The sequence below is a fragment of the Mustelus asterias genome, chromosome 3, assembly GCF_964213995.1.
Source record: "Mustelus asterias chromosome 3, sMusAst1.hap1.1, whole genome shotgun sequence".
NCBI classification, from domain to species: Eukaryota; Metazoa; Chordata; class Chondrichthyes; order Carcharhiniformes; family Triakidae; genus Mustelus; species Mustelus asterias.
The window spans coordinates 78636756-78652175 of record NC_135803.1 but is presented as its reverse complement, the minus strand read 5'-3'; the positions used below and the strand labels follow the sequence as shown (position 1 = coordinate 78652175).

The 15420-nt window shown below is 41.2% G+C and overlaps 1 protein-coding gene across 1 annotated transcript in view; it reads right to left on the bottom strand.

The window, feature by feature from the left end:
* The window catches only part of atg4b (autophagy related 4B, cysteine peptidase), a 79886-nt gene that overhangs the window by 38989 nt on the left and 25477 nt on the right, over positions 1 to 15420 (bottom strand). The window contains exon 2 of the mRNA XM_078209250.1: positions 7360 to 7461. Coding sequence (XP_078065376.1) covers positions 7360 to 7461 — 102 coding nt within the window. The remainder of the gene's footprint in view (positions 1 to 7359; positions 7462 to 15420) is intronic.

Here is a 15420-nt window from a genome sequence, read left to right as displayed (position 1 = left end):
ATGGCCTAGTGGTATTATTGCTCGCTGTTAATATAATATAATTGAAAAGATGACCTTTGCAGGGCTCTGGGAAAGAACAAAGGAGTCGTACTAACTCAATCGCTCTTTGAAAGAGCTGGCACAGGCACAATGGGCCGAATGGTCACTGTCTGTGCTATACGATTCTGTGATAAGAAATGTAACTGGGTACATGAAGCTTGTTCCTCCAGTAGATCAATTCTTTGTCCAAATGCATTTTGAACAACCCTAATTACTTATACAGAGTTTGGCAGATTGTTCAAACATTTATCAATGAGGAAAGATATTCTCCCCCACACTGGTTTCAAATCTATTTTGCAAAACTTCCATTTATAAAGTTGGGATCTTGGTTTACAACTGTATATAAATTATGAGACGTTTTAGAGAATTCAGTTAGGTCCCTCTGACCACCTCCCTTCCAGACTATGGAATTTGAATTTCTACAACCCATAGTTTATCCTGATTACATCCAAGATATTGGATGCATTGTGAAAACTAGACAGGTGATTATCCTCTCCTGAACATTTGGAAGTACACGGGGATTCAGTTGAGAAAGGACCGACAGTAGAATGTCCGGCCACTTTATAAATAGATGGAGGGGTGTAGCCAGAAAGCAAGGTAACAATGAGCCAATGTACTCACTGAATCCAACCTCAGCATGTCAATTTATTCAGGAGGAGACAGATAAGGGAGGAGGACAGAGACAATTCCTTCACTCCTAAGGCAATACTATTTTGCCAATAATTATTGAAATTGGACTTTGTACACAGTTCAAATGTCTCGGGGAGGGGGTTGAGACTGGTGCAAGTCCCTCAGTCCAGCAAGGGTTCAAAGAATCTTTGCAGCACAAAAAGCTTGTATCTACGTGGGTCTCCAAAGCAGCAATTACTTAGTGCCGCTCCCAGTCTTTTCCCCATTACTGTGCAAATCTTTGTTTTTCAGATAATAATCTACTGTCTTCCAAATGCTTCAATTAAACCGGTCTTCACCACACTCTCAGGCAGTGCATTCCAGAGCCCAACCTCTCACTGAGAGAAAGTTTTCCTTCACTTTGCCATAATGTATTTTGCCAATTTTAAAAAAGTGTCCCCTCCAGTTCTTGATCCATTCCAAATTGGAACAGTTTACCCTATATATCATGTTCAAACCCCTCATGATTTTGTATCTCTCTATTCAATCACCTCTCAGCCTTCTCTCAGGTTCAATATAAATGGAGATTACAAGTCTCACGAACTCATTCACCAGCAATAATGCTCAGACGTTTGCATGCGGTGGCCTCAACTTTTTATAATTGATATAAATGACATGGATGAAGAGACTGAAGATATGGATGCTAAATTTGCTGATGACACAAAGATAGGTAAAGTAAATTCTGAAGAGGATGCAAGGTGACAAAAGGACATAGGTTGAGTGGACACAAATCTGGCAAATGAAGTATATAGGTAAATGTGGAATTGTCTATTTTGGCAGGAAGAATAAAAAAAGCTTATTATCTTAATGGTGAGAGAGTGCAGAGGTATAGGGTGTCCTAGCACATGAAGCACACAAGGCTGGCATAAAAGTACAGCAAGTAATTAGGAAAGCTAATAGAATGTTACAATTTGTGAAGGAAATGGATTACAAAAGTAGAGAGGTTATGCTTCAATTGTACAGGGCAATGGTGAGACTACATCTAGAACACTGTGTACAGTATTAGAATCATACGATCCTACTGTGCAGAAGGGGGCCAGTCAGCCCATTGAGCTTGCACTGACTCTCTATCCCTGTACCCCCACACCTACACATCCTGGAACTCTAGGGGCAATTTAGCATGGCCAATACACCTAACCTGCACATATTTGGACTGTGGGAAGAAACCAGAGTACTCGGAAGAAACCCATGCAGACACAGGGAAGAATGTGCAAACTCCACACAAGTCACCCAAGGCTGGAATTGAACCCAGGTCTTGGCACTGTGGGGAAGCAGTGCTAATCACTGTGCCACCATGCCACTTGTATCGGTTTCCTTATTTAAGGAATAATGTAAAAGCGCTAAAAGCAGTTCAGAAAAGACTAATACCAGGAATGGGCAGGTTGTTTTATAAAGAAAAGTTGGAGAGATTAGGCATTTATCCACCAGAGTTTGGAAGAGTAAGAGGCGACTTGATTGAAACCTTTAAGATCCTGATGGTTATTGACGGGGTGGATGTGGAGATGTTTCCCCTTTTCAGAGAATTTAAAACTAGGGGGTCACTATTTAAAAATAATAGGTTTCTCGTTTAAGATGGAGAATTTTCCTCAGAGTTGTGAGCCTCTGCAACTCTTCCTTAAAAGGCAGTGGGAGAGTCTTTGAATATTTTGAAGGCTGAGCTAGATAGATTCATGATTAACGAAAGGGTGAATGGATAGCGGGAGTAGACCGGAATGTAGGGTTGAGGTTACAATCAGATCCGCCATGACCTCATTGAATGGTGGTGCAGGCTTGAAGGACATAGTGGCCTACTCCTGCTCCTAATTTGTATCCCCTTTGAGAAGTGTGCAAAGAGAAAAACAACACGTGACTGCTGAACATAGTATGTTATGACTGTGCCCATGAGAGCTCACATCTAGACTTGATTCTTGCAAGATAGCATCCAAGGTATCATAGAATCCTACAGTGCAGAAAGAGGCCATTCAGCCCATCGAGTCTGCACCGACCACAATCCCACCCAGGCCCTATCCACATATCCCTACATATTTACCCAGTAACCCCTCTAACCTATGCATCCCGAGACACTAAGGGGCAATTTAGCATGGCCAATCAACCTAGCCTGCACATCTTTGGACTGTGGGAGGAAACCAGAGCACCCGGAGGAAACCGACGCAGACACAGGGAGAATGTGCAAACTCCACACAGACAGCGACCTGAGCCGGGAATCGAACCCAGGTCCCTGGAGCTGTGAAGCAGCAGTGCTAACCACTGTGCTACCGTGCCGCCCGGTAGTGGAACCTCTGCAGACATATGGCAGTATAGTTTCTTCCACATCGTCTGGCAATTGGTGTTAGCAAGGATGCGAGTATATGATTTCAGGAAAGTATTCAAGGATGAATGGAAAGAAATGAAATAAGATGCACTGAAGAAAAATGTAATTTCTAAAACTGTAATATCTTACCAGGGAAAATCTGCAAGGAAAACAAGCCATCACGAATGAACACGAAACACACTCACATTTATTGAATCTCTCAGAACATTTAAAAAAGCAACCCATGTACAATTAAATGCTTTAACATATCGTGACTGTTTGTTGAAGTTGTTCATTTTTACAACTTTGTATAGAATAATTCAAATGCAAGGAGGAAAAATATACAAAACAAAAATAGGGGAGGAGGAATACTGGAAAAAGTATTGGAAATATTAAAGCTATAATAGCTATCAAGGTTGCAAAATGGGACTAACATAAAAGCAAAAGATATTGATACAAAAATGAAACATTTTAAACATACAAGAGCGGTTAGAGTTACAACACCAAAAGGTCACTGTGTGGAGTTTGCACATTCTCCTTGTGTCTGCGTGGGTTTCCTCCGGGTGCTCCGGTTTCCTCCCACAGTCCAAAGATGTGCGGGTTAGGTTGATTGGCCAGGTTAAAAAATTGCCCCTTAGAGTCCTGGGATGTGTAGGTTAGAGGGATTAGTGGGTAAATATGTGGGGGTAGGGCCTGGGTGGGATTGTGGTCGGTGCAGACTCGATGGGCCGAATGGCCTCCTTCTGCACTGTAGGGTTTCTATGATTCTATGATTAAAAATTACAGACGTAGAGCTAGAAAAATAGTAACTGCCCATACAACTGCTGTAGTGCAAATAAAAATCCGCAGAATTAACATTCTGTATTCTAGTGTTTCATAGGTTCACATATCAAAAACTTTTAAATTCCTCAGTCATATGGCATATATCTTAGGATGCTTTAGGAGGTTCAGTGGCTGAAATATACAAACATAGTATCTACAAGCGCAATTAGCCAATGTCAAGTAAAGTAATATAAACCATTATAAAGAATTGGCTGAATTACATACTGATGTGACTGATAAATAAGGAGCCACCAGCAGGGGAATTACAAGGGACAGAAATTGCTTAAGAAACCTCTGTAACCACTGAGATTACAAACATAATAGATCATTCAGACTATTTTAGAAAACATCAAACAAGGTCCACAAAATGTTTTTACACAGAAACCATGGGACTCCAGGGTAGAAAATAGAACTGAATAGAACATTGGATTTTTAGCTTTGTGGGACGTTGCTTTGTAGCACCAGACTGAGTTCTGGAGGAGTTGAACAAGATACTGAAGGGGTAATCAATCTGAAAACTGTATACAAGCTTGTTCAATTTTCTGTCTCTAGTATCATCAGCAAATGTTGTTAATAAGTTGCTGATTTATGTTTGTCGTGCAACTGCGCATAAGAAAGCAATTTAAACTCAATATTGACAAATGCAAGGTTAAAAGATATTGAGATTAGAGAAGAACAGCATGGGTAAACAATGAAAGTATTGACTACACATCTCTTAAACCTGTGTTGAATGCTCCCTCCACCCACATTGTCTGTACCTTTAAGACCTGGCTGGCTGTAGAGATTCGCATTCTAATTAGTATTCTGTAACTTGATTTCTGTGTCTGTGCACTGTTTGAGAGCACATTTCCACTCCATCTGACGAAGGAGCAGTGCTCCGAAAGCTTATGGTATTTGCTACCAAATAAACTTGTTGGACTTTAACCTGGTGTTGTGAGACTTCTTACTGGCTTCAGATTTGCCCAGGGATAGGAGGGTGTCACTATATTAGAGGCAGATATGGGAATCCAAATGGTAGGAATAGAGCACAAAGTCTTTGCAATTGTCCAATAGGTTCTTGCAGCTTGTGTGAAGGGGAGCAGGGACTGCAGGAAGGATAAGTAACTTGACCACAGCAACCTGGTCCATGGACCATTCAAGTGGGACAGTGAAAAGAAATGTAGTTGTAGTAGTAGGAGACAGTATAGCTAGGGTATAGATAATGTTCTTTGCAGCCAAGAGCATGAATACTGAACGTGGTGTTGCCCACCTTGTGCTATGGTTGAGGGCATTTCTTCCAGGCTGAGGAGGAACTTGGGAGTGGGAGGAGAAGGATGTAATTGTCATGATGCATGTGAGTACCAACAACATAGATAGGACTAAGAAAGAGACTCTGCTTAGGCAGTATGGGCAGCAAGGGGCTAAATTAAAAATCAGAGCCATAAGTGTAATCCATACTGGATTACTACTGGAGCTACGAACAAATTGGCATAGGATAAATAAGATTAGAGAATTGAATGAATGTCTTAAAAGATTAGTGTGTGGGAGAAATGGGAGCACTCATTGAATCATTACTTGTGCATAAATAAAGGGGCACTTATGCGTTCGGTGACTGGTGGGTGCTGCATGGGCTGGAGTGCATCATTAACCCCGGGAACTTTAATTTAATTTGAAGCTTAAAGTTTAGTCTGTGCGCTACGGTGCCCCTTTGAGGCTGTTAATTTGTTTAGGAGTATATTTGTTTATTTTAATTGGTTTACTCAAAAGAATATAAAGAGACACTTATTGACACTGTGGAAGCAGATTCAATAGTAACATTCAAAAGGAATTGGATAATTTTTTTAAAATAGAGCTATAGGGAAAGAGCAGGATCTAGTAGGTAGCTCTAGCAAAGAGCAGAATGGGTGGAATGTTTTCATCTGTGCTAAATAATTCTATGATCAGGTGAAACCAAACTATTACTTTAAGTCCACTTCGGTCTGGGGTTATAAATTTAAATTCGTGAAAAATATATTTAAAGTTAGCAGAAAGATTTTTTACTCAATAGGATGAAAACATTTGAATACATCAACTACGTCAGATTAAAAAGTATAAATGCTTTCAAAATGCTCTCTGTTGGTCTAAGCTAGTTAACCTAATGGAACAATAACTTGATTGGACCAAATAGCCTTTTCTGATTCAAATCAAACAAATTAAACCACAACAACGTTGTGGTTGCTTTTTCGGAGTTGCTTTGTGGATTCTGAACTGGCTTGCCCACAGAAGGCAAAGAGTGGTTGTAGGTGGGTGTTTTTCAGAGTGGAGGTCGGTCACCAGTGGGGTGCCCCAGGGATCTGTTCTGGGACCCTTGCTCTTTGTGATTTTTATAAATGACCTGGATGAGGAAGTGGAAGGATGGGTTGGCAAGTTTGCTGATGACACAAAGGTTGGAGGTGTTGTGGATAGTGTAGAGGGATGTCAGCAGTTGCAACGAAACATAGATAAGATGCAAGACTGGGCGGAGAAGTGGCAGATGGACTTCAACCCAGGTAAGTGTGTGGTGGTTCATTTTGGCAGGTCGAATAGGATGGAAGAATATAATATTAAGGGTAAGACGCTTCGCAGTGTGGAAGAACAGAGGGATCTTGGGGTCCGGGTTCATAGGACACTCAAAGCGGCGTCGCAGGTAGAGGCTGTGGTTAAGAAGGCGTATGGAATACTGGCCTTCATCAATAGAGGAATTGAGTTTAGAAATCGGGAGATAATGCTGCAGCTGTATAGGCCCCTGGTCAGACCCCACCTGGAGTACTGTGCCCAGTTCTGGTCGCCTCATTACAGAAAGGATATGGAACCATAGAACGGGTGCAGAGGAGATTTACGAGGATGTTGCCGGGATTAAGTGGTATGCCTTATGAGGATAGGTTGAGAGAGCTAGGTCTATTCTCCTTGGAGAGGCGAAGGATGAGAGGTGACCTGATAGAGGTGTATAAGATGTTGAGAGGAATTGATAGAGTGAATTCTCAGAGGCTTTTACCCAGGGCTGAAATGGTTGTCACAAGAGGCCACAGGTTTAGGGTGCTGGGGAGTAGGTACAGAGGAGATGTTAGGGGTAAGTTTTTCACTCAGAGGGTGGTGGGTGCATGGAATCGGCTGCCGGTAGTGGTGGTGGAAGCGGATTCGATTGAGTCTTTTAAGAGACTTTTGGATAGGTTCATGGAGGTTAGTAAGATAGAGGGTTATAGATGAGCCTAGAAGGTAAGGAAATTGTTCAGCGCAACTTGTGGGCCGAAGGGCCTGTTTGTGTTGTAGCTTTTCTATGTTCTAACAAACTGATGGTTATGCTCTCCTCCTTTTCTAAAAAAAAGAGTTTCACTCCCTCTGGCTGTTGTGACTTTATCCTGAGAGGGAGTGTTGTAAAGATACTGTCACTTTCCCTGTTTCTTCCCCAACCTCCCAACAGCAAGCCCTCCGTTTACAAAATCAGCCAACCCTCATCCCCCTACCCTTGTCTAATCCCAGAAACAGTCTGCCTCCTGCCATCATCTTTCCCCATGCCCCCTGTGAGCACAGTGTCCCAGTACCTGTGAGGGCACTGTATTTTGTTCCTAAAATCCAGACGGGTTCTGTTGTTTCTGGAAAGTCTTCGAAATCGCCAAACCTCAAGGTGTCGTACGTTAGAGTAGCTGGTAAGAAATAAGAAAATTAGTTAAAGCATTATCTACTGAAAGATTCAGAAGAGGTACGTACTCCCAGAATTTCCAATCCTCTATTTCCCCTCAGGTGTCACCCCCTCCTTACTGATACATTAAATTTAGACTAAGGCGGCACGGTGGCACAGTGGTTAGCACTGCTGCTTCACAGCTCCAGCGACCTGGGTTCGATTCCCGGCTTGGGTCACTGTCTCCTCGTGTCTGCGTGGGTTTCCTCCGGGTGCTCCGATTTCCTCCCACAGTCCAAAGATGTGCGGGTTAGGTTGATTGGCCAGGCTAAATTGCCCCTTAGTGTCTTGAGATGCGTAGGCTAGAGGGATTAGCGGGTAAATATGTAGGGATATGGGGTAGGACCTGGGTGGGATTGTGGACGGTGCAGATTCAATGGGCCGAATGGCCTCTTTCTGTACTGTAGGGTTTCTATGATTTCTATGTCAATATTTCGATAATGCATATCTGGTATATTAAAGCTTTCAGGCCTCCTGATGCTTCATTCATATTTGCACTAAATTTTACATTGGCTTGCATCGCACCACCCTTTTCACCCATTATTTCTCCAACATTTGGCCCTAACCTCCCTCGAGCAATGGGAAAGTGTGGATGGGGTTGGAGGAGGGGAACATGAGGTACAGAAGATGGAGGGATTAGGGGGTGAATGAAGGGGAGCTCACGGAGATGGCAGAAAGGAGGAGGGAACAGCATTTTCTCAAAGATGAGGGTAAGTAGATGACAGAGGTGAGGTACTAATACAGAGCAAGAGACAAACGAATGAGAAGTGAGGGAGTAGGGGGATAAGCAAAATGGGGAAAGGTAAAAATGGAAGCAGCTGGAGTTGGGAGATTGCAAGAAATCAGGAGTGACCAGGAAGAGAATTTAGGAGAATGTAGAGGGGCGCTGAGGACATAGCCTGCCAGTCAAAACATTCCAGGACCAAGGTAGTGAGTGATGGTAGATGAGACTGTATGTGGTTCAATGGATTCTGAAATGACTAATGAGTCCAATGCACAATTTACAGATTCTGCCACATGTGGGGTAGGTGGTACTTGAAGGGTCAAGTACATAGGGTACTACTCCCTACTCTGATGCCTCTACTTCATCTCTGCAGTTCCTGATAAAACCTTTCAATCTTTCAATGTGTTTAGTGCCTTCCTAAATGAGCCTCCTCAATTTTGGTCAGTCATAAGCCAGGGTTACCTATGAGTCAACTGGCATGTTTGACCTCTTCAGGGAATCACTGAGGACATCCTGAAGCATTTCTGCTATTGTCCTCGGAGTCACCTGCCGCAACTGAGTTCTAAGTAGAGCACTGGTTCAGGAGTCTCGTGTCAGAGAGCATTAAGAATCGAGATGGATGTTGAAGTCACAGAGGTGAGAAGTCAACTGCACAGACCGAGAGGGGAAAGTGAAGGTATCTTGGTCAGAAATTTTAAATCATTATTATTAGCTGGTAGAGTACAAGCATTTAAATATGAGAGCAGAGGAATAAGGCGGAATGCTCAAAGGAGGAGGAAGTGCCAGAGTAGTATGGGGAGAAGCCACAGTGCTGAGAGCCACAATGTCTCCATGGCAGTCTGGGTGGAGTAAGTGGTGGAAAGTATAGCCAGGAGAGCAGACTTGATTTAAGGCAAAGTTTTCATCACCCCTCAGCCAGGTTTCCATCAAGGCCATGTTGATACAATTAACAACGACATCATAGATGCAAGGATCTTGTTCAAAGTGAACGGATATTCTGGAGGGAGTAGTAGAGAAAGGTGGCGGCAGATAAGCCACTGAAGAGTCCATAAGGTCAGCACTGGAAGGAATGCATTGGATGGGGAACAAGAAGTCAAGATTAGCCCCTCATTGGGTGGGAAGTTGGTAAGAGAGTGGAGCAAGATAATTGGAGTTGCTGCTCTCCACTTGCCTGGACAAATGCAGTGCTCAAGAAGCTCAACACTATTCAGGACAAAACAGCCAGCTTAATTGGCATTCCATTCACCAACTTAAATATTTACTCCCTCCACCACTGATGCACAGTGGCAGTCATATGTATCATCTACAAGGTGCATTGCAGGAACTCATCATGGCTCTTTCAACAATACCTTCCAAACCTGCGGCCTCCACCACTACCTGCAAGTTCCCTTACATCCTGACTTAGACCTAGGTCACCATTCCTTCACTGTTGTTGGGTCAAAATCATGGAACTCTCTCTCCAACAGCACTGTGGATGTACCTACATCACATGAACTGCAATGGTTCAAGGCAACGGCTCAAATAAAAAAAAGAGCCAGCAACAGGTTCCATGATGGCCCCTTTGGAAGATGCTCAGAGGTTCACAGAGGGAACTGTAGGCTTACTGAAAAGGGATGCAAGCCTGGAATGATGATTGAAGTAGATGAGGGGGACTGAGTATAACATCCACATTTGCTGAGAATACAAAAAGTGAGGTGGGAAAACAAACAGTGAGGATGATGGAAAGAGAAGTAATAGATTGATTGGGAGAGTGGGCAAGAACATGCAGATGGAATACAATGTGAAGTGTGTAAGGTTACAAAAAAGCAGACTTTTTTGAACAGAAACTGAAAATGCTTGCATTCAGAGGAGCGGAGTGTGTCACTGTATCTAAACTATGGAAAATTAGGGTGGCAAATGGCATATTCGCTTTTGTGATAAAGGGACTCTCATACAACAGCAAATAAATCTCACTACAATTATACAGGACATTGATGAGGACAATGTGGTACAATCTTAGTACCACCAAGGAAGGCCAAACTTTCGAGAAGTGCACTGAAGATTCACTGGGATGATGGGATTGTCCTAAGTGGGGGAATTGAGTAAATTAGGCAAATATTTCCTGGAGTTTAGAAGGATGAGGGGTGACCTCATTGAAACATAAAATTCTTAAAGGGCTGGACAAGGGTAGATACTGGGAGGTTATTTCCCTCGGCTGAAGAATTGAGATCATGGGGACACAGTTTTCTCTTTTCTGAGATAAGGGAAACTTCTTCACTCAGAGGCCTGAAATATTTTGAATTATCTATCCCATGGATGTTCAGTCATTGTGGGCATTTAAGACAGAACCAATAGATTTTTGGCTACTAAGGGAACCAAAAGATATGGGGATAACCTGAAAAGGCAGAGTTGAGATAACTCAGCCATGGGCATATTGGATGGCGGAGCAGGTTGGCAGGGGCAGATGGACTACTCCAGCTCTTATTTCTCATGTTCTTACATATTTTTTATTACCTCACCCAACAATTAAAAACATGAAGCAATGAGACTGCACAAAGTTTCAGTATCAAGAGAGGTTCACTGGTACCAAGACTTATCACATCACTAATAAGAAGTCTCACAACACCAGGTTAAAGTCCAACAGGTTTATCTGGTATCACGAGCTTTCGGAGCGTTGCTCCTTCATCAGGTGAGTCAACACCTGATCGGATCATTAAAACAGTGCTTAGACTGGAAAAGACAAAATTTAACTTTGTGGTGACTTCATTTCATATCTATCATACAATTACACCTTGCAGTGCAGAATGATGATGAAACAACACAGCCTGGGCAGCAACTGTTTCAACTCGAAAATTGCTGTAGCATTTAAGTGTCATTAACCTGGCCATTGGTTTAACAATTAATTATGGGCGTTAATTATAGACAATTCACTATTGACAATTAGTTATGTTGCAAGCTTTATTTAGATTCCTTCAGCGTTCAGCTGAAACAAAAACATGGCAGGGGATCAATTGTTCAGGAAATATTTGATTAATTTCAATGGCTCAGTGCTTTTGAGACTAGAAATTTGAATCACAGGTCAAATTCTTTCCAGATTAAACAATTTGAATGTAGGGAAAAATTTACATGTGAGTAAACGAAACAGGAAATGTGAAATTGATTCATTGTTGTTATTAATACAAGTTGGTAAGCAGTCTCAGTTATTTTTCTGCTCCATTGCTTATATTTTTGAGAAAGGAAGTTTTTCCAGGACAATTTTAAGCTGACCAAATAGCACTCTTTATGACTGCTAACGTCATCAAGGGAAAAATTAGGTCACTGGCAAGTAATTTCAATGAAAAGTGTACAAGCTAACTCCAACTCTCAGCAGGCATCATCATGATGTTTGTTCCAACGTTCAATTGCAAGGCAGCTTTCTTAAAACTTTGGAGTGAAAGGAAGGAGTGAATTTAGTCAGTACAAGTAAGCATGCTGTTCAAATCTTTGTGAGCACCTTTGTAAATGTACAAAGCACACTTTTCTGCCTTCAGGATCCATGAAAATGGACAATTTTAGTGACCTGAACTCTGAAAAGCAGCATCAATGAACAATTAAGCAAAAAAGTATTATGGAAAATTAGCACACACTCGAAACAAGATGCTATTAAGTCAGCAAACTCAGTAATCTGATGATTTGGATGGTCCTTCAATTCGAGGAACCCTCGCAGTTTTTGAAATCCTATACTTCTGAAGAATCACTTTCTACTGCCAGAGAACTCCTGTAATTCTAACAAGATTCTATTAATGAGAATCCCATGGAAATAAATGAGTTTTGCAGGGTATTTTTCCCTCGTTTCAAACAACCTTCTACTGCCACCCTTTGTCTCCTACCAGTAAGCCATTCTGCTCTTCTGTACCCCTTCAATAGTTACAAGTTCCTTTCAGTCCTGTGTCAATGAGGACTATACACAGTACATCAAGTGAAAGAACACCAATGATTTCTAAAGCAGCAGTATGTCACTATTGCAATATTAATTTTTAATACATCAAGAGCTGATTTCCTTGGCTTTCGACTTTACAAAATAAAGTCATTGCCTTTAAAAAAATAAATTGGACATAATTTGCTCAAACGGAATATAAATTGCAGTTCATAAACCTCCTATGTTCTGCCCCTCTCCAATTGCTGCCACCAATGAAGAAAATAAACCAGAAAGCCTGACAAAAATAAATTGCAATTACCATTGGGATATCCCAAAAAACACTTCATAAATAATGTATTACTTCTTGCAAGCGCAGTCTTTGCTGCAATGCCGAATTAATGGATTTTCTTTTAACCCCAGAGGAGAGACTCACCTGATACTTCAGGATGACATTTCCACTGAGGCAACTTTTGAAAAACTGACAGGTTGCCCTATTTATACAGCTTGGATCTCTGAATAATTGGATCAACAACAATATTACACAGGAGGCCAGAAGAATGTCTGGTACGGAAACTAGAAACAAACATACAATGGGAGAGTAGTTTCATAGGAATGGTTACAGCACAGGAGGCTATTTGCCTATCAAGACCGTACCAGCTCTCTAGGAGCAATTTATTGAGCTCCACTTCCTAGTTCTTCACTCATAGCTCTCTGCATTTTACCCCCTTAGGATGCTTATCCAATTTCCTTTTGAAAGACAAGATTGAATCTGCCTCCACACTATCAGACAGTGCATTCCAGACCCTAACCACTCATTGTGTAAAGAAGCTTTTCTTTTGGTTCTTTTCCAATCACTTCAAATCTATGTTCTTTGGTTCTCAACCATCCTGCCAATGGGAGGATTGTCCCTATCTACTCTGTTCAGACCCCTCAATTTTGAGCACCTTTATCACAACTCCTCAAATATCTCTAAGGAGTGCTTCCAATCTATCCATGTAACTGAAGTCCCTCATCCTGGAACCACACTCCCAATCCTTTTCTGCTCTGAAGGCTCTTCTAAATCGGAGGTTTCAGCACTTCACAAGTGGAGTTTTACCAGGGCAAATAAAAAATGAAGATATACAAATAAATACCCTTTAATGTTGTGCAATATATTGTATATCCTTAATCACTTCAATTTGCTACCATCGTGAGCAAAATCATATTCTACAAAAAAAACTTACACTGCATCATTCCACTTGGCTGAAATCCTAGTAACAATATGTTAAACACACCCAACGTGGGCTACTCCATGCAGATCGAGTGTGCTTCATAAATAAGGGCACAGCGTAACAAAGCAAAGATGTAATGCTAAACCATTACAAATCATTTGTTAGACTGCAGTTGGAATATTATGCCAAGTTTTGGACATCCTGCTATAGAAAGGACTTAAAGGCCATGGAACAAAAATGCAGAAATGACCGAAATGCTGCAGATGATGAAGTGTCAGTAATGAGGAGAAAATGGGAGAAACTGGGCCTTTTCCTATGAGAACAGAGAAAGTTAATTGAACAATTGAGTTCAAAAATATAAAATTAGATAGGTAAAATATTACACTAGTTGGTGACTTGGTAACAAGATGCATGTACATACAATTTTAAAAACACATCCAGAGGTTAGAACATAGTCTGTCTTACCAGCAACAGTGGTAGAAACACTTTTAAAAGGGAGGTGGATGAATATTTGAAACATAAAAATGCATGTGGGAATAAGAAAGAGGTAGGGGAATGAGGCTAAATGAATGACTTTCAGAGATCTGACACCAGCCACCTTGACTGAGCCTTTATCTATGCTGTGAAAACTATCAAGCATAGCTATACAAGTAATAAAGGGGAAAAAACTGCAAATAATTGAAATAAAAGTTGCTGAGAATATAAGGCCAGTTGTACATAAACAGAAAAGGCAGTCTAATGTCTTGCATATAATCCTGCTACTGAATAATATAAAATATATCTGCTTATTCCTAGTTCATTTAAGCAGTATAAAACGAAGGGCCCATTTATCACCTTAGGTGGACACAAAAGAAGAACAGTGAAGAGAAGCCTGACCAATAATTTTCTCTTGAAGATCAATTACTGTTTGTGGGAGCTTGCTGTGTGTAAACTGACTGTTGTTTCCGACACCACAACAGTGATGACACTTCAAAAGGTACTTCATTGGCTGAAACCACTTTGCACCATTTTGATAATAAAATGTGCTATACGGAAATTCTGGTTCATTCCCTTCTTAAATTAATTTTAAATTGGCTGCTTCACTACCTGCATTGCTATCTTCCCCCTGACTCATTGTTCAAATTACAGGCTTCCTATATTGTTATCGTTTTCTTTATTGAGACAGCATCAGTTATAGATGGTTTAACACATATAGTAATTTAATTAATCATTAATGGGTTCATAAATTAGTAGACAAAAACTATATTGTGGAGTTATCCATTTCCAGGAATGGTTGTGACTGTAATGCCTGTCAATTCTGGTCTCTTGTTTCCCCCCTTCTAATTGGGGATTAAGATAAGTAAACAATTTCACCAAGAAAATTATACCAATATTACAGCAAAAAAAAACAGGCTAAGACAGTTCCTCATCCCCCCTGGCCACTTTAATAGTTAAAATATTTGTTGTTCTCAAGTAGAGAGACATTGGTGCTCAATCCAGGTGCACCTCACTAACAGTGGAAGCACCCAAGTAAAACTTCTGTCACAGCTCCCATGTTGTCCGATTCATATCAGACCCTTTGCTCAGTAGCCTATAACTGGAACCTTGGTTACTCACTTCAAAGACTACAATGTACTGCTGTGATTATCCAGTGACAGGATCCAGCATACGCCATACAATTCAGGATCTAGTGGAGCTTTGAAAATCAAACGGCAAACGTATCCGGGTTCTGAATGAGTGAGGCGCAGCAAAGATCAGGAATCAATTACTACCCAAGTAACACATGAGGAGCCTGTTGGTATGTGTATTGTCAGTGATGCATACTGCATCAACATTCATTACCCCAAACTCTCACTTTCCCCTTCCATTCTAAAAGTTTAAAAATAATGCCCAGGTTCCGGAGTTCAACACAGGTTACAATAAAACCCTTGATTACAGATCAAAACAAAGGTTAATAGCTGTAAATCACAGCAAAATATTTCCACAGGTCACTGCCAATGTCACTTACGAATTAATCATATATGGAACACAGACGAAAGCAGTGTAACGAATGGAAATGATCTCACCGTAAAATGGTCAAAAACAAGAGAACACGCCAAAGTGAGCGTCCTCAATGATCAAATGAGCTTCTTC